This window comes from Scleropages formosus, chromosome 8 (assembly GCF_900964775.1).
Source record: "Scleropages formosus chromosome 8, fSclFor1.1, whole genome shotgun sequence".
NCBI lineage: Eukaryota > Metazoa > Chordata > Actinopteri > Osteoglossiformes > Osteoglossidae > Scleropages > Scleropages formosus.
In genome coordinates, this window is record NC_041813.1 from 10,898,568 (window position 1) to 10,915,811 (window position 17,244).

At 41.9% G+C, this 17,244-nt stretch overlaps 2 protein-coding genes across 2 annotated transcripts in view; one reads left to right on the plus strand and one right to left on the minus strand.

Moving 5' to 3' along the window:
* LOC108918139 (armadillo-like helical domain-containing protein 3) overlaps nt 1-12,788 on the minus strand; it is a 66,315-nt gene extending 53,527 nt beyond the window's left edge. Inside the window, exons 1-14 of the mRNA XM_018725174.1 lie at nt 12,565-12,788; nt 7,695-7,798; nt 7,478-7,534; nt 6,651-6,797; nt 6,038-6,145; nt 5,457-5,549; nt 4,700-4,774; nt 4,218-4,304; nt 3,582-3,638; nt 2,976-3,019; nt 2,086-2,146; nt 1,303-1,349; nt 981-1,056; nt 525-618 (exon numbers count right to left, since the gene is read on the minus strand). Of these exons, the coding sequence (XP_018580690.1) occupies nt 525-618; nt 981-1,056; nt 1,303-1,349; nt 2,086-2,146; nt 2,976-3,019; nt 3,582-3,638; nt 4,218-4,304; nt 4,700-4,774; nt 5,457-5,549; nt 6,038-6,145; nt 6,651-6,797; nt 7,478-7,534; nt 7,695-7,796 (1,048 nt within the window). The 5' untranslated portion in view covers nt 7,797-7,798; nt 12,565-12,788. The remainder of the gene's footprint in view (nt 1-524; nt 619-980; nt 1,057-1,302; nt 1,350-2,085; nt 2,147-2,975; nt 3,020-3,581; nt 3,639-4,217; nt 4,305-4,699; nt 4,775-5,456; nt 5,550-6,037; nt 6,146-6,650; nt 6,798-7,477; nt 7,535-7,694; nt 7,799-12,564) is intronic.
* A 332-nt stretch (nt 12,789-13,120) lies between these two features.
* hps6 (HPS6 biogenesis of lysosomal organelles complex 2 subunit 3) lies at nt 13,121-16,291 on the plus strand. Its single transcript, XM_018766105.2, has 2 exons — nt 13,121-13,160; nt 13,353-16,291. Exon 2 carries the CDS (start codon nt 13,374-13,376, stop codon nt 15,924-15,926), a length of 2,553 nt encoding a protein of 850 aa, XP_018621621.2. The 5' UTR covers nt 13,121-13,160; nt 13,353-13,373; the 3' UTR covers nt 15,927-16,291.
* The last annotated feature ends 953 nt before the right edge of the window (nt 16,292-17,244 follow it).

A 17,244-nucleotide genomic window follows, 5' to 3' on the forward strand; every position in this document is an offset into this window, starting at 1 on the left:
ACAAACACTAAATCTTTATTTAATAGCACCTGAATATTTCACGCTGAGTAAGGGGGACATTCCAGCTTCAACCTGCTGAAAAGAGCTGTTCATGTGGGCTTTTCCTAGCAGTTAACAAATAACTCTTTATACTTTCAAGTTCCATCAGAATGAATGCTTCACCAACGCCCACCTCAATAAAGAAGCCACCAATTATAAATTTGTCATGTAATAAGCCAGCCAGTTCTTCCCACCCAAGAATGGGGCCACTTTAAGCTGCAATGTCAGCAGAAGGTAAGAGAAGCAGAACATTCTCTTTTAATTACCCTTCCTGGGTGAAACACGGTATTCACTTAAGACGCAGTCATTTCAGAAAAGACTAACCTAACAATTTGTGTATTTCTTTTACTCCTCACACCACACAGTTCAGTTTAACACAGCTCATAGTTCATAAAATAAAAATGAAGCAAAAATACAGAACTCTGTAAGACAAGGTATTTAAAAAGAGGGCAGACTCTTCATGTGTATCTCTTCAAGATACTCACTGTCCAGGGAGGGTGGAGTGGTACCCAGTGGTGCAATGGGCATGGTGGGTGCAGCAACAGAAGGGGTGCTCACAATGTCAATCTCAGGATGACTCTGAGGGTGAAACAGTTACATCTTTTCAAAGCAGATGAAATATGACTGGAAAAGGTTTCACTGAAAACTTCAATGGAAACTATACTCAATAAAATGCAGTCTGCTTACAGTCAAAGTATTTGGTGAATTTTGTTTCAGGAAAAAAAGTGGCTCAACAGCAGCTTTAACACAAAGTACAAAAAGTCTCACTCTGAAAAGTTGTAGCATTTTTACACAGCTTTCTCAAAACTGCCAAATCTACCAAACAGTAATAGCACAATGTAAAACAACAAAGTATAACTAAACTTTTATGTTCAAAAAACTCTCAGTGGAGAAGTAAAGTGAGCCCTTGCACACAAATGAGTGTTGTTGTTGACCCTCACCTGGGCAAGAACAGTGATGAAGTTTCGGTTCAGATGCACGGCCTCATACAGAGCAAGGAGAATGGCCTCATTTGTGCTGTAGGAAGGAGAGAGAGGCTCAGGTTACTAATGGCTAACACCTTTCATCCAAAAAAGAATAAATTACTCACCTTACAGTATATCACACTACAGGGAGCACCATGCAAGGGCAGGTCAACGCATGAGAGCAGTTGACAAAGCAACGTAACAAAGCCTAGCAGTGTCCTCTATGTCACACTTGTGGAAGACAACAGAAACTAGGGCAGTTCTTCAAAACACAGTATTCTCTTGCTCTTTTACTTACTGCACTGTGATCTTCTCTTCTGCATCAGCAATGAACATACTGCCAACCTGTGGAGAAAACACAACTTGCAGTTGGAGGGTGCAGGACTAAGTGATGCATCAAATGCAGTGCCAAGGGGGATGAATTCCATTGACATGATCTTCAAACTCATTTTATAACTCTAATTAAAGAGCATCGCTTGTTTACAAATTGTTGAGATGTATGTTAAATCTCATTTCTCACAGACAGGTCATATTTCATGGCCTCTTGACTGCCAGCATTAGTTCAAAGAAATCTGGAAACAAAAGCAATGTCTACAAGAGCATCTCAACTAAACAAAAGAAAACAGGATATGTTGTTGTTCAGAGAGACACAAACTATAAATAATTAGCAGTTGACAATGAATACTGAATAATGCCAGGTAGTCTGTGGCCAATTTGCACTGTAAGCTTTATTCCATGGTTCTGATTATGGCCCACCTGGTGGCACTATTCAATATTCATAGTCAATTGTGCTTTTTCATTCTATGATTATTAATTCCATGTTTACAATTATAAATTGCTTATTTAATAAAGCAGATGGTAACTCATTGGCATTACATCTGTTCTGTACAGCAACCAGATTAATGAGGAATACAACCACTAAGGAATATTTTCAATCACAGCCTAGAACTCATAAGGTAACAGGACAAGTTCGGAGATGTGGATGACCACTGCCCAAAAACCAGCTGGCTATACAGATGTTCACATCTGGGGCAAAACTGAGCTTATACATGCCAAGCAGTGGGCTTACTATATGCCTTACCATGTTAGTGAAGGCAGAGAAGAAGCCTCCTTGTGCCTCCTCTTCCTTATCCTTGTACTGCCTGTGGAGGGCAAGAGCAGAGTCACTTCACACAGATGTTGACCACATCACTTCAATAACAGCTCCAGTTTTCTGACCAGAAATAATCCATTCCTCTAGAACAATTTAATCGCCCAGTGCATACTGCAGTTCTTTCAACTGTTGTGCCATTCTAATTCCACTAATTTCACACCAAAAGTCCACTGACCAGGGGCAGAACACCAATCCAGTGAAATGAAAAGCACAAAAATGACCCAAGAGGCACAGAGTAAATCTAATCTAGTTTCGGAGCTACAGAGTAAACTGCCTATAATATTCAATCCCTTGGAGTTTTCCATGTTTTGTTGTTTTACAACACAATCACAGTGGATTTTTTTGGCTTTTTTGACACTGATCATGAGAAAAGGACTCAAATGTCAAAGTGAAAAGAAACCTATATAATTTGATCTAAATTACAGTTAGCAAGGGTGCTAAGCGTCATTGTTCATACAGCCTCTGCTGAGCTCTCACTGCTGTAAAGGACATGGCAGTTCATTTTAATCAGTTACAGATGAAAGTATTCAGGGGAAATGAAATGTAACTACAGCAGACCAAGCAGATTCCCTGGAATGAGTCATCTTGTGTTCTCAAAATATTAAAAAAAATAAATAGCTTACATGGAGAAATAACTGCAACAAACTACAATTTGTGAAGTCTATAAACAGACAAATGTGTCTCTGAAAACTGGCTAAACTGGCTTCCTCAGAGCAAAAAGTGCTCAAGGCCAGATGCATCTGATGGTTTTACAAAATTTGTAATGAAACAATGCTGCCGACAGCCTTCTACACACACAAAGTTCCACAGTCTGTTACCTGTTGTACTCTGACAAAGCCTGTGAGATGACCAGCCCCATTCCCTAGAAATAAAACAAAAACACTGGTGTTATATGTCCCCTTCCACTGTTGGCAAATCTACACAGAGTACCACCTTGTGAGTTCCACCACTCCAGTAACAAATGATAAGACCTACCTGACCTTCTATCAGGCTATTCTATACCTTGCAAGATATGGTCATCTGACTCTAGTCTCTGACAGGTCCTTTAAGCTGACATGCTCTGTATGGGAGATCAGGCTTTCTACTGGTACATCCCCAAGCTGCGGACCTCCCATCTACTATCCAGGATTCCTACTATAGGCACCTTTAAATCCAGGCTTAAGATTTAGATGTGGACAGTTGATTTCAAGTAACAGAGTGCTCACTTTCTGTCTTTCTTTTCATTTGTTTTACTGCTATTCTTTCTTTGTAGTATGTTATTTTTTACTTTGTTGTCATTCCACTGTTGTAATATCTTTAATGCTCACTCATCCAGCATCCATCTAAAATGATACCAGCTAAATGGCTTCTTTTTACTGTAAAGCACTTCTAGAGGACGATATTATTACTACTACTACTATTACAAGCAAAAAGGAGACACTTACATTCAATGTTGTCTCATCATCCACAATGGACAGCTTCACAATGTACGGATTCACTGACTGGAACAGAAAAGTTCTGAGTAAAAACAGACTCAAACAATAACATGTGTAACAGAGACAAAAGACCTAAATCAACTCATCAGTGGGCAGGAAAAGTTAACATGGAGCACATTACTGTCTAATATGTTACAGGTTTTTTATGGATTATCTGTGTGCTGTACCGCAAGGTCACGTAAGCACTGACAGCAGGGGATCACAACGATAGCTGACCTCACTTCTGAGAACAAAGCCAAATTAATTTCAACTATATCAATGTGGAGATAAAAGGCCTCTCATCTAATTCACTCATCCAGCATCCACCTTACATAAGCACAGCTAAATGAATTAACACATAATTTGTAGATTACCTTCCACAGTCCTCACACTCAATTTAATAAAGGTACCTAATGAGGCAATTTCCAGTTTTCCATCTTGTGGTGATTCCAGTGGATTCATCCTCTGGATATAATTTCACTGAGTAATGTGTAATGCTTAACACACTAGTTGTTCCTAACCAAGCATCCAGCATAACAGCATGCACACAGTATTCTGAGCATATGAACACCAATATTTCAGGGCCTCGCTTCAGGAGTTGCTTACCTCATATTTGCGGTAGTTAACAAGAAGCACAAGCAGCACCACAGCATCGTATCCATGCTGAATTCGACTGGGGGTATGGGACAAGATCTGTGAAAATAACGCAATTGTTACTGAACTCAGCTCAACATGGGAAACAAGATATGAAAAATAAAAAAAAAGGCCTCTAAATTTGGCTGAGAAAAATACTGGATCTGTGAACACAACATCAAGATCAGATGTTGTGCGAATCAGAGTAATGCAGGACCACCTAATCTAAGCTTTTTATGTAACTGTCTGCTTTGTATTTATACAAATTAGCAAGGCATTTGATCCTTAAATTGCTTATTAAAATATCAGTTTTTTTAAATTAATTTGAAAAATGTAAAATTACAAACCACATAAATAAAGGTGTCCTCTGAGTTCATTAACCTCCCATACATAATTCAAAATCATTGTGCACTTGATCCAGAATACTGAAGAGGTGCCACACTGCAGCTCCCTACCTGTAAGATGGCCTCAAAGATGCTGTTGATCATCACATACTCCAGGATTGTGTTCTGACTGATGTTGTCAGTCACCTGAAAACCAGAGTATTGCAGCTGTGATGTGTTACACACATAACTGGCACTATGCCTTCTTACTGCCCTGAATCCAGTGTTGTAGTAACAAAGGTGACTCAGGTCATTACTTCCTTGGATTCCTTCAATCAGTGTCACTTAGGCCATGGAAATCAATTTAATATCAATTATTGAAATATAAAACAATGAGTGGCAAAGTTATTGACTGAGGCAAGACAACCTTCAACACATACACACGCACACACACACACACAAGAGAGAACCCTGCAAAAATTATGTATACTAAAAGACAAGGCATTTTCCCAGTCACAAAAAATACCTCTGGGTTAAATAAAACTTCAAAGGTATGTATTCAGAATATCCAAGAAATATGACATATTTACAAATTCCTAAATAAACTTACAAAATAGATTTGTATGTACATAATCTATCATGCTCCCCGAGTCATGTGTGTATGAGGCCAAAGCCACTGTAAATGTTTGGTGCATTAGTCTCGAACTCAGCATCCAGTGACTTGGAACCAAACACACTGCAGAAATACAATTCCATAACAAGGAAGATATTGGGACCCCATTCAGCTTCACCACAGACCAACCTCTTAAAAAAGCCCACAACACTGTCCAAACCCAGAGTGACTCTAACCCAACTTAGCTGAATATCAGCAGAGCAGCCATTTCCTCACCGTGACCAGGCAGAGCAGCAGTTTGAAGCAGAGGCTCTTCAAGCTGTGAGACCTATCCCCACAGAGCTGTGCGTCGAGACTCTCCATCAGGGCCTGGGTGGGAACACCGTACCAAATCCTTCCCTCTGTCTTGTAAGTCCTTTACCCTCCAGCAATTTACAAAACCTAACCTTCTCCAGTGAAGCAACGAGTTATAAAAATAGGATACATTATCACTAAATTTCTGTATAGACATTTTGTCATTGTTACGTTGTTTAGCTGAAGATTTTATCCAAAGCAATTGAACAGATTTCTCCAAATATACACAACAAATGTTATACAATGTTACACATTACATGCATAGTGTGTCAGAAAGTTCAGCTGATAAGCAGACTGGCCGTTTATGTTAAATAACTGAACTGTTAAATAAATAAATTTTAACTATTTCAAAGCCCAAATGAAATATTAACAAAAATGAAAAATAGAATGATGCAAAACATTTTAAAAACCATGGCTAATTTGATTGTCATATATTTAGTCATAAAAAAGTGAGCAGGGCAGTCACTGACTAATCGCAACATTGCCACAGACTGACTGGCTACCTTCATGCGCAGCTCAGCTTTGTCGAAGCCCATCAGCATGTTGATGATGTCAAAGCCAGAGGTGGACTTATTCCTCTGGTGAACCCCACGCAATAAGGCACATAGAGTCTGCAGAAATCAGAGAACAGATGATGCAACATTGGCACCTCTTCCTATACAGGGACTAAGAAACCACCGGCCACGTTTCAAAGCTGTACATGTGAAACACCCTACTGTCAAGCTTATACATCCATGCAATGCTGTTTCAAATTAAAAATCCTGTGAAAAGGACTTATAACATCATCTTACTCAAATGCATCAGTTTGCCTTGGAAAGTCTCTTTGACAACAGATACAGATTCAGGGTCAGCTTCATGGAACGGAGCTGCCTGTTGCTAGCAATCAGATGGGCGAAGAAGTATCTTGACCTTAACATTGTAAGTGGCTTTGGAGAAAAAGCATCAGCTAAATGAATAAATGTGCTGTGGAACTTTCTGTCACCAAGACAAATTCCTTGTATGTGTGAACATACTCGGCAATAAAGCTCATTCTGATTCTGATTCCGATTCTAAATGTAATGTAAGTGTAAGTATCAAGATGCTTGCGGATGCAGGCTGCCCTCTGGTGGTTCCTACCTGTAATGCATTCACAACCTTAATCTGGTGCTCTTCTGCCAGGGCCTGGATGCAGTTGTGGAACAAGCTGTTGATGTTGTCTTTGATCTTCATCACCTCATCCCCATCCAGAGACTCCAGTTTTCCTTCCAGGTATTCCAGGTTTACCTTTGGTGGAACATGAGTAGATGATGTGAAAGCTCCCAGTCGAAGGTACCATTACACAAACCATAACGCAATCAAGACAGACAAAAAAACTGAACACACTTAAATAAATTAAAATTTTAGCGGTACACTTACCTTCTCTTTACTTTTACATAATCTAGTATTTCAAAATCAACTATAGTGTACTACACTAGACAACATGTGTGGCTGTATTCTTGTTGGAAACCAAAAGGCAACTATGTGTACCAATATGTTGAATTCTGTGATTCAAACATAATACTGTGCTCATTGCACTGTTTTGCAATTAAACTAGTTTTATTACTGCCTTGACTCAGAGATTCAGAGACTACAGCTAGTTTCTTAAATGTTTGCTTTTCTTTAAGAGAATCACAGAAGGATTCAAATGCAGTTCTATGGCTTTGAAAAGGCAGTGTCATAAATTACCAAAGATGTTCTGTTTCATAGTTTTATTTTGCACCTAAATGTGCAATATTATATAACTACCAAGTGGATGACTATTAAAAGTACTTAAAGCAGCAGAAAAAGTTCTGATAGCCATCTCAGAATTTGCTGAGACTGAAGGAACACCCACCACTCCCCTCAAACTGGAGCAAGCTTTAGGTCTATAGAAGTGGTGTGTGGCATGAAGACACACACCCAAGAAGGCCCTGTCTCCCCCTCACCTTCATCAGAAACAACTCTTCCCAGAAACGTGGGTTGTTCTTGGCTGGATCTTCTAACTATGACAAATAGCATGGAGGCATGTTAAGAAGCTATCAGTACAATCAGGTTACATCATAAGTATCTTCCTTGTGTAAAGAATATCACTGTCCAAATTACATTCAAATCAGCATATCCAAAGAGAAGCAGAGGGCAAAGTGCAACAGATAATATTCTTACCCCAAAGATCTCATCATACATCAACACCACCTTCTCCTTCAAGGGTTTCCTAGAGGCCGAAGACTTCCTCAGCAAGCCTGCCTTCTTGTCCACCTGGGCCATGGCTACACATAAACACATATGCACATGTTAAGCTTTGGCGTCACTCAAAAAATCCATATAGCACAACTGTAATTACTTTTTTAAAAGTACAACAGACATCAGACCAGTTGACCAGGCAACAGAAATGACACTTAGCACAAAGGGTCCCTGGTTCAGGGCCAAGTCCAACCATTCATTAATTCAGCAGCTTATACACTTGGTTTTATGTATGCACAGCTCAGCAAAGTTCTATAAACTAAATCATTTTGAGTGTTCAGTGCATTTTATGATATTCATGTTGCTCAGACGTATCTCTTTCAATCCTGGTCTTGGCAACAATCTGTGCATTCTGCTTTTTACTTCTAACTCTGCTCATGTCTTGACCAAGCTGCCCACTGAAAACATCACAATGTACTAATCACATTACAAAAAGATGTTAACAGGGAACTAAGTTTTCAGTCAAATTAAAAAAAAACTGGTGTTGAAGAATACAGTTATAGTGAAGATACTAGAAAAACCGCTGCATGTGCATTTTTCTTTTTTTAACCATCTGTGAAATTTAAAACGAAACCAGATGGAACTGAATTTAAATGAAATATTAAATAATGGATATTACTAGCTTTTATTTAGCTGACAGCTTTATCTGTGGTGTCTTAAACAAACGCACACACACTTGTCCCAACCAGGGTTGCAGCAAACTGGAGCCTAATTCGGCAGGACAGGGCACAAGGCTGGAGGGGGAAGGGACACACCCAGGGCGGGGTGACAATCTTTCACAGGGCACCCCAAGCAGGACTCGAACCCCAGACCCACCAGAGGGCAGGCCCCGGCCAAACCTGTTGTGCCACAGCGCCCACGTCTTAAAATGATACACAAATTTATACAGCAGAATCTTCTCAGTATAGTCATTCACTGTAAGTGTCCTGATCAAGGGAATTACAGTGGGGAATTTGAACTAAGGACCTTCAGACTACAAAGCAGCAACCTTTAAACAGCACACCACCTGCAGAATGACTAAATTGTGTAATTTAATCAAAGCCTAACAGTTAATATGTTGTAATCACTAATTAACTGAAGTCAAAAACACTGACTGTTTACAGGACAAAAATAAAATGTTTTTCATCATTATTTATCACCAGTTCAAGGTCAGTCTGGACAAAATCTGGAATCCAAACCTGGAACAGCTGTGCACTCAAGTGAATTAATGACTTCTAGCTGTCATCATCAAGCTGGTTTATTAGCGCATGTGGGATTTACCTCGCACAGTCAGGACTAGACGTGCATCGCCAGAATTCAGTATCATTTTGATTTGGGTTTTAATTCACTATAATATCTGAGAACAACTCAAATGTGTCACATTTCGTGAAACTACTAACTTAGAAACACTACGAAAGCATGTCTAAAAAAACTTGCTACCCTGTGGTACTGTTTTCTGCTACAGCCATGCTGGACTGCATAACAAGGTTATGGAAGCTGAACAAAAAGATCTTTTTGCTCACAACCTACTTTCTGGAAACTGATTAACTTATTAGTATCACAAGCTTAAATGTAAACTCACTGAACACTCCCATGACCTTAACTACTCTGCTTATGAGTGTGCAATATTAATAAAATAAGGTTAAAACTGTAGATTCAAAGTGAATCATAAAAAAGTGTGATGTTTTCTCCGGTCAAAATGAACATCACTGTAGAATTTCCAAAATCCAGAAGTGATCAAATATATAGCATGTACAACTGGATGTACAAATAGCAGCCAAATGTTATTGAGCAACTACCGGACACAAGCACGGCAGAATAATCAGAGCTGCTACAGCCAGTTATTCCTTATTTCAAGCAACATCCAACAACAGTGATCTGGATATGGCTTTTATTTTACTAATAACTCTATTGTTGTCAAATAACAAGGTTTGGCCTTCATACTTCTCTTTAAGTAATTTAAAAAATGAATGTTTGTTGTGTAACAGCTGAAATATGCTACAACCCTATGATTATTATTATGTTGTTATAGCTTAGCTGATGGTTTTACCAAAAACATCTAATAGTATTTAACCTATTTACACAGCTAAATATTGTAACTGGAATAACTCATGGTAAGTGCCTTGATCAAGGGTACAACACCAGAGCTGAGGAAGGGGCTTGGAAAGGCAAGGATCAAGTTACAATTCTGTGTCTTTCTACACCACCTTCTGTTGTGGAATATAAGGAAAATAATTTGATGCGATTCAGTCTTAACCATTTAGCAAAAAAACTGTTTTCTCTGCTTATGTGTGATAAAGGCATTTTCTGAATATTATTTCTTCCATAGCTGAAATTATATATATATATATATATATATATATATATATATATATATATATATATATATATACATACACACACACACACACACACACACACACACACACACACACACACACATATACACACGAGGAAAAATAAATCAAACTATTTTAATTAGTTCGAAAACACACATATACAATTCAATAGAGCATTGGATTTCACTTTGCTTTAACATGCCTCTCACTACCAAGATGAGCTCCCTTAATCAGAGCTTTTTTAACTATTTTAGCTTTCCAGTGACATATGAACTCAAACCAGAAATTTTATCTGTGCTGAAACCTTCTTTCATTCAACTGTCTTTTAAGTAATTAAAAGTTATCACATTTTATTGTCCTGGTTATCAAGACAGCCTTTGTCTGCTGGTATGGTAATCAACTGCATGAGCTGTTCCCTAAAGGGTAAGCAAATTCATCTTGTTAGTGACCAGTAATCAGCTGCACAGGCATCCTCCAAATCCAGAGGGCTGCAGGGACTGTATTGTAAGCTGTGCCAACTCTTTGACCTCAACAACCTTGAAAAGATTTGTCTGCTCAGTAAGCCAAACAAAATGTCAGACATCTCTGCTTAGATGTCTGATCATTACCTCCAACTCAACCTCTCCAAAACAGAGATTCTTCACCTCCCAGCTGGCCTGTCCGCCTGTCACGATCTATCGATCAAACTTGACAACTCACTCATTTTACCTACCTCCTCGGCTAAGAGTCTGGGAGTGACAATTGACTCATGTCTATCTCTCTCTCAGCACATCGAAGCCACAACCTGGACCTGCAGATACATCCTTCATAATATCCACAGGATCGGTCCTTACTTCACAACTGACTCTGCCCAACTGCTTGTTCAGGCCATGGTGACATCCCGTCCGGACTACCGTAACTCTCTTGTGTTGCCTTCCTGCTACTGCCATCAAACCTCTGCAGCTGACACAGAATGCTGCTGCACAAGTTGCATTTGCTTACCAAAGCATTCCCATCTATCTCCCCTACTCATTTCTCTGAACTGGCTTCCTATAGCTGCCTGGATCAAATTTAAAACCCTGGCTGTTGCCTACAAATGCATCAATAGAACTACTCTTAGCTATTTACAAGACTTGATCAACCGCTACATCCCAGCTAGACCGCATCGCTCGTCTACTTCTGCTCGCTTGGTGGCCCCGAGCACAAAAGGTAAAGTGCAGAGGTTCTCAATTCTGGCTCCATTGTGGTGGAATGACTCACCTAGAATTGCAGAAACTCTGTCTACATTCAAGAAGGGTCTAAAAACTCACCTTTTCCAGACTCACTTTGTCCATGATCTCTCAAGCTCATTTATGGTGTAAATTTTCATGCATCGTGACTTTATGATCATGCCCAGATAAGCCTTTACACAGCCACTACTCCTGTATTGTATGTAAATGTTTGTGTACCTTTTTAAAATAAAAAAAGTGGTAGGTGGAAGGTAACAAACTAGGTTAACTTAAGAGTCACATGTCTGCAGCCATGTCTCTTTCTCTTAATGTAATGCACAAATTATATTTTTGCTGAGATGTACGTCGCTTTGGACAAAAGCGTCTGCTAAATGAATAAATGTAAATGTAAATAAAATATAAAATTCTGCAGGAAAGTGATCAGGATTAGTCTATCCTGAGTTTTGTGCACCTACTTGTGCAATGAAAATTGGTGCATAAAGCGGTAAGAAACAAACTAGGTTTACTTAAGAATCACAAGTCTGCAACTATGTCTCTCTTTCTCCTCATGTAATGCACAAATTGTATTTTCTCTGAGATCTACGTCGCTTTGGAGAAAAGCATCTGCTAAATGAATAAATGTAAATGTAAAATGAACTCCTTTAGCACATGTACAGCTGGCAGATGAAACCCCTGGCTACCTGAAGAAACTGCAACATTGCAGCCGTACAGTAATTCACATTTATGCTACTCATCATGTATGCAATCCAACCATGAAAGATAAGATTAAAAACATCACCCACCATTTAAAAACAAATGTATTAGACTATGGGACAAGCGGTTCAGAAAGTGTGTGTGTGTGTGTGTGTGTGTGTGTGTATTTAGACTAATATGATGCCGCAGATGCGCAACTTTTCAACGTATCATGTTAGTAGGCAGGTCTAGATTAGTTATTGAGGCAACTACAACTTCGTGATGTCTTGTTGATATAATCAAAGCCGTGTGGACATTGATTGGATTACTCATTGTCTTCTCACAATTACAATATATATGATTACACAGACAGAGTGCATGCACAGACTGAGACTTAACAGAAAAGACTCTCTCGGTTACTTAGCTGTACGTTGATCCCACCACCCAGCATGAGCATGTTGTTTTCTTGAGTAGGTAAAATTACCCAGCTAATTATAAACTGTAGGTAGATTAACAGTGTCACTTTGGAGGAAGCGTTAGCTAAATAATTAATAGAAATGAAAATGAAGCGACAAGCTAGTTTCTCCTACCTACCTGAGTCTGAGTGAGTGTATTCACATGAATGACGGCCGCCACCTGCTGTCTCGCTGTCGTTATGCGGAAATTAATGTTTTTACATTATATTTATATAATCTATACATATAGACTATAATTTCATTATTAACAATGTGTCCAATTCATAAACGTGCTGGATATTTGCTGTTGTAAATTACTTTTGCAAAGACAGCCAGCTACCGCCGCACACCTCTGTCGCCGGATTTGAGTGACAGCCAAATTCATAAACGTCACAATTAAGGGACGGAACTGAGCAAGATGCTCAACGTTTTGTCGGATGTTTGACTCCACTGTTTCTTCTGTTTTAAGCACAGTTTCCCCGGTGAAAAATGTTAACACTTGAATGACTATCTAAATCCATAATACAGCACTGACATTGTATGTGTACGTTGACGGTGTCATTCAAACTGAACGGAAATGCATTTACTGATGTTACACATCTCGACGCGTCGGGAATATCTGCACTGGCACCCATCTCCGTTCCCCCCCCCGCACTAAAAAGCCCCGCAGTTTGCGGAAATCAGCAAACTCGTGATGTCAGGAGGTGGAGAAGGGACGTGTAGCTAGCTGACCAGGTAAAAACGGTACAGAAATAGCTGTAAAATAGTCGTGCAGCTCACAAGTAAGATGGTAGTTAAAGGGCGGCTTATGAACCTGTGAAGAAACTTTTTTTTTTTCTATTTTTCACCTGCTTAAGTTTCTTTGGAGACCGTAAGAACTTGTCTTGAAAGGGAGCTGATGCTTCTTTCCCTGCTGGTTCCTTTCAGCTGCCCGCGCCATCCGCCAACATGACGCGCCTCTCACTGGAGCGGCTGTCGAGGCTCGACGACTTCGGAGCCGCTGAGGAGCTCCGTGGCCTCCTGACGCCAGACGGTTCGGGCGGACGCTGGCGCGACGTGCGTGTGAGTCCGGACGGGCAGCACGTTCACGTCATCCTGCACGAGCCCAGCGCTGCACTCGCCACTTTTGACCGGGTCGGAGCGCAGGCAGTGCGACGCGAGATGCGCGCGGCCCCCGCGGTGAGCGGAGCGGCGCCCCTAGCCGACCTCCTATACTTGGAGTCCGGCGGAGGCAGCGGAGCGCTGCTTGCCGTGGTGTTCCGCAACGGGGGGGCCCAGTTCTGGAGGTACTGGGAGCAGCAGGCGCGATGGCATTTACTGCACACGGGCGAGCTGTGCAACAGCCCCAGCGCAAAGGTGGTGTCCGTGTGCGCCAGCGCCCGCACCCTTGTATGGTGTGAGGAGAGGCCTCCGTCGGAGGGCTCGTCCTTGTCCAGCTCCACGTCCGGCATCAGCCAATCCCAGCTGAGACACTGCGTCTGCAGCCGGCCATACGAAGTGCGGGAGAATGGCGTGTCTCTAGGTGGAGTCCACATGGCCCTGCACAACAACCCTCCGTACACGGTGTGTGCGTCAGGTGACAGCCTGTACCTGGTCCCAGACGCAAGGGACGGAGCCCCCTCCAGTACATCCAAGCTTCTGCTCACCTGGTCCCCGCAGCGAGATGCCCTTGCAGTCAACACGGGCTGCGGTGGAGCTCTGCTCAGACACGACTTGACTAGAAGCAGGGAATCTGACTTCCGGAAGCTGATCTCCAGCTGCGTGGGTATGTTGCTCACCATGCAACCTCCAGAGATACTAGCCTTCTGCCCTGCACCCTCTGGGGGGTTGCTGCTTCTCCTCGAATCAGGGTGGCTGTCCTGGCTGTGTGTTGAGGGAACTATGCGGCACATCTATAAACTGGCGGACAATTGCTTGGCCGACCGTGGGGCTTCCCTCAGTTTGAACATTTTTGGCAATGTTGTGGCTCTTGCTGTGGACAGGACCCTTTTTCTCATCGACACGACATGCGGTTTGGAACTCGAGAAGATCACCCTTGACAGTGAGGGTGTGCTCTTTGTGAATTGCCAAGACCCTGAAGTCCCTCATCTGTTGTGTGAGCAAGGAGTGTTTCTGGTGAAGCCGCGACAACCTAAGCCAGAATGTAAGGTGCGTAGCCATCCTGAGAGCCTGCGGCCAGGCTCAATCCTCATGGAGGCAGTCTTCGAAGAGGCGTGCCGGTACTACCAGCAGAGGAGTCTGAGCAGTACTCAGCTAACTGTGGAAAAACTCAAGAGTGGGGGCATGTTCCAGGCACCCATCACCTTGTCTTCCATTCTCAGGGACTACCTGAATGGTCAGAAGGGTAAAGATATTGTGCAAAGCAATGTCTGCCATGGCAAACTGCTAACCGCCCTGGAAGCAGACCTGAAGATCCTGCTAGCACTGGAGGACACCAAGCTGTTAATGCTCAGAGCCTCAGAAAAGGAGTTGGCTGGCTACTGTGAATCCTTGATCCATGAAGAGGTGCGTAGGTTGTTGTGCTCAGAGATGGAAAGGGACAATGTTCTATACCTGAATTTAATTTTCAGTACCTTCCCATCTGAGTCATGGCAGGCAGTGCAGAAGGTATTACAGCTCCGGTGTAACGGTGAGGGCTCCATCTCCACCGAGGCTTCCCCTGAGGTCTGGAAGACTGTCCTGAATCCTGTCCAAGCAGTAGCCCACTCCCCACTGAGCAGTGGGCAACATCCACAGGCCACAGCACCAGCCAATGTGGCTGTGCCTGTGTTTGAGCTTATTTGCAGCTCTGTGTTCAGGTTCCAGCCATGCTGGCTGCCCCAGTTTCTGGAGTTGGCACAGCAGCAAGCGGGCCGGAGCTATGGTATGCCGGAGAGCCCGGAAAGCTTGCCACTGTATCGCCGCGCTTTAGCAGCTCTTCCCAAAGGGGAGGAGCACCAAGACTTGGAGGTAGAATTGCTTCTGTGCAGCCAGAGGCCTCATGCTGTCATGCAGGCCCTACGGATCCTTATGGGGCGACAGGAGTGGCAGCAGGTCATCCAGGTGGCTGAGAGGTTCTGCCAACAGAGCCCCCTGCTCAACAAAGAGATTTTCACCACCCTGTTGTGTGAGGTATCCCAGCACCGGGAGTTGGACCCATATTTAGACCTGCTCTGGGCCTTATGTCCAGAAGACCTGTCAGTGACCAGCATCTTGAACATTGTTTTGAAGAACCTGCCCCCCACGTGCCCCAGTTCAAGGCCATTTGAAACCAGCAGTGCCCAGCTTACAGTCGGGTTGCTTCGGCCGCTTCTCAGCAGGGTTCTCCTGAGGGAGACCAAGCCCAGCCACACGTACACAGATATCCTCCACTCTCCAACCTTTCCTCCCCTGACTCCCCCCCGGCAGCCAAAAGGACTTCCTAGGACCACGACCGACCCAGCTGTCAGTCATCCAAACCCCACAGAGAGGAATGAGGTGGCATCTGCAGTATCATCATCATCATCCTCCTATGAGCTTTGAGTCTGACCTTCTCCAGGGTGGTGTGGGAGTAGAAGCCTGGGCAAGCATGACCTTCACTGCAACCTTCTGATCTCTAAATGAGATTAGAATGATTTCCCCCCCCCCCTGGCATTTAACAACCAAAGTTTTTACATGCAAAGTATATTAACTGGAAAAAATAAATTTAATTTTAAACTACAGTAAGGGGTGTCAGTGATTGAGTGCCAGACTGATGTTGCCTAAACTGTAAGCAGAGTTTAGCGGTGCAAGGGTGCCTTAATCAATGTTTGAATGTTGGTTAGTTTACATTAGCTTCACTGTGTGATAGAACTTTGGTTGTTTTGGCATATTATCCCACAGTGATGCATGTCTAGCTGCCTATTCTGTGAGCCTCTTCTACTAAACATGGAATTTACTGAGAATCACACTGCAGGAAAATATCAAATTGTATGTGTGGGTCATATGTAAATGATTATAGTTGCTTTTTAACAGCAAAACAATTCCATATTTATATGAAAATACAGTGATGTAGTGGGCTTGCAAATACCTTGCAAGCCTTAGGACATGCAGTACAGGAAATGAATTTCTCTTGGTAATTTATCTCATAAGTATATTTATAGTTATGCCATCATGCATAAAGAACTACTTCTACATTTTCAGGCATAGCCCACACTAAGCAGTAATGTCATCTTGTATCTCTACAGATCATCAGATTCTGTCATTGTCACAAAGTGATATGAAAATAGCTGTCACTGTCTTCAGGCTACAAAAGTGTTTTTTTTTTTTTTTTTTTTTGTGTCCCTCAAATATTCTACATTTGCTGTTAGTGTACGTCGTAACCTGCGTGGCTCGTAGTGTTTCATGGACTGTGCTTTAACATTAATGCTGATTATTAATTTATAACATTGTCCTGAGCAGGGTTGAGACTGGCCTTGAAGAACTTTGTTTCGTATGTACTCTTGTCTCATTTTGAACCATAACCACAGTTAGTTATTCAGTTATAACACTAAAACATCAATCCTGGCATGTAAAAAATAGTGTAGGATGTCAGTGTACTCCTAGAAAAGCATAATTTTTGTACTCTTGTTCTTCAGCGTTGTCATTTAGATCAGTGGTGTATATCTGCACATGAATTAATACCACAATGCTTTTAGTGCAAGTGCCACAGTAGCTCCAAGATATGGCCCATGTAATCTGAAGCTAGAGCACGTGTAGAGTCATGTGATATGACTGTTTTTCTAGCATCTGTCAATACTTCAGCAAAGTCCCTGCTACTTCAGTGTTATCTTAGTGGGGAAGAGTGCTGCCATAAGAACTTTTAAAGTTGGATATTGATTCA

Bases quoted from the DNA above. Each gene is read 5' to 3' on its own strand.
- hps6 (XM_018766105.2), top strand. From the start codon at position 13,374: ATGACGCGCCTCTCACTGGAGCGGCTGTCGAGGCTCGACGACTTCGGA.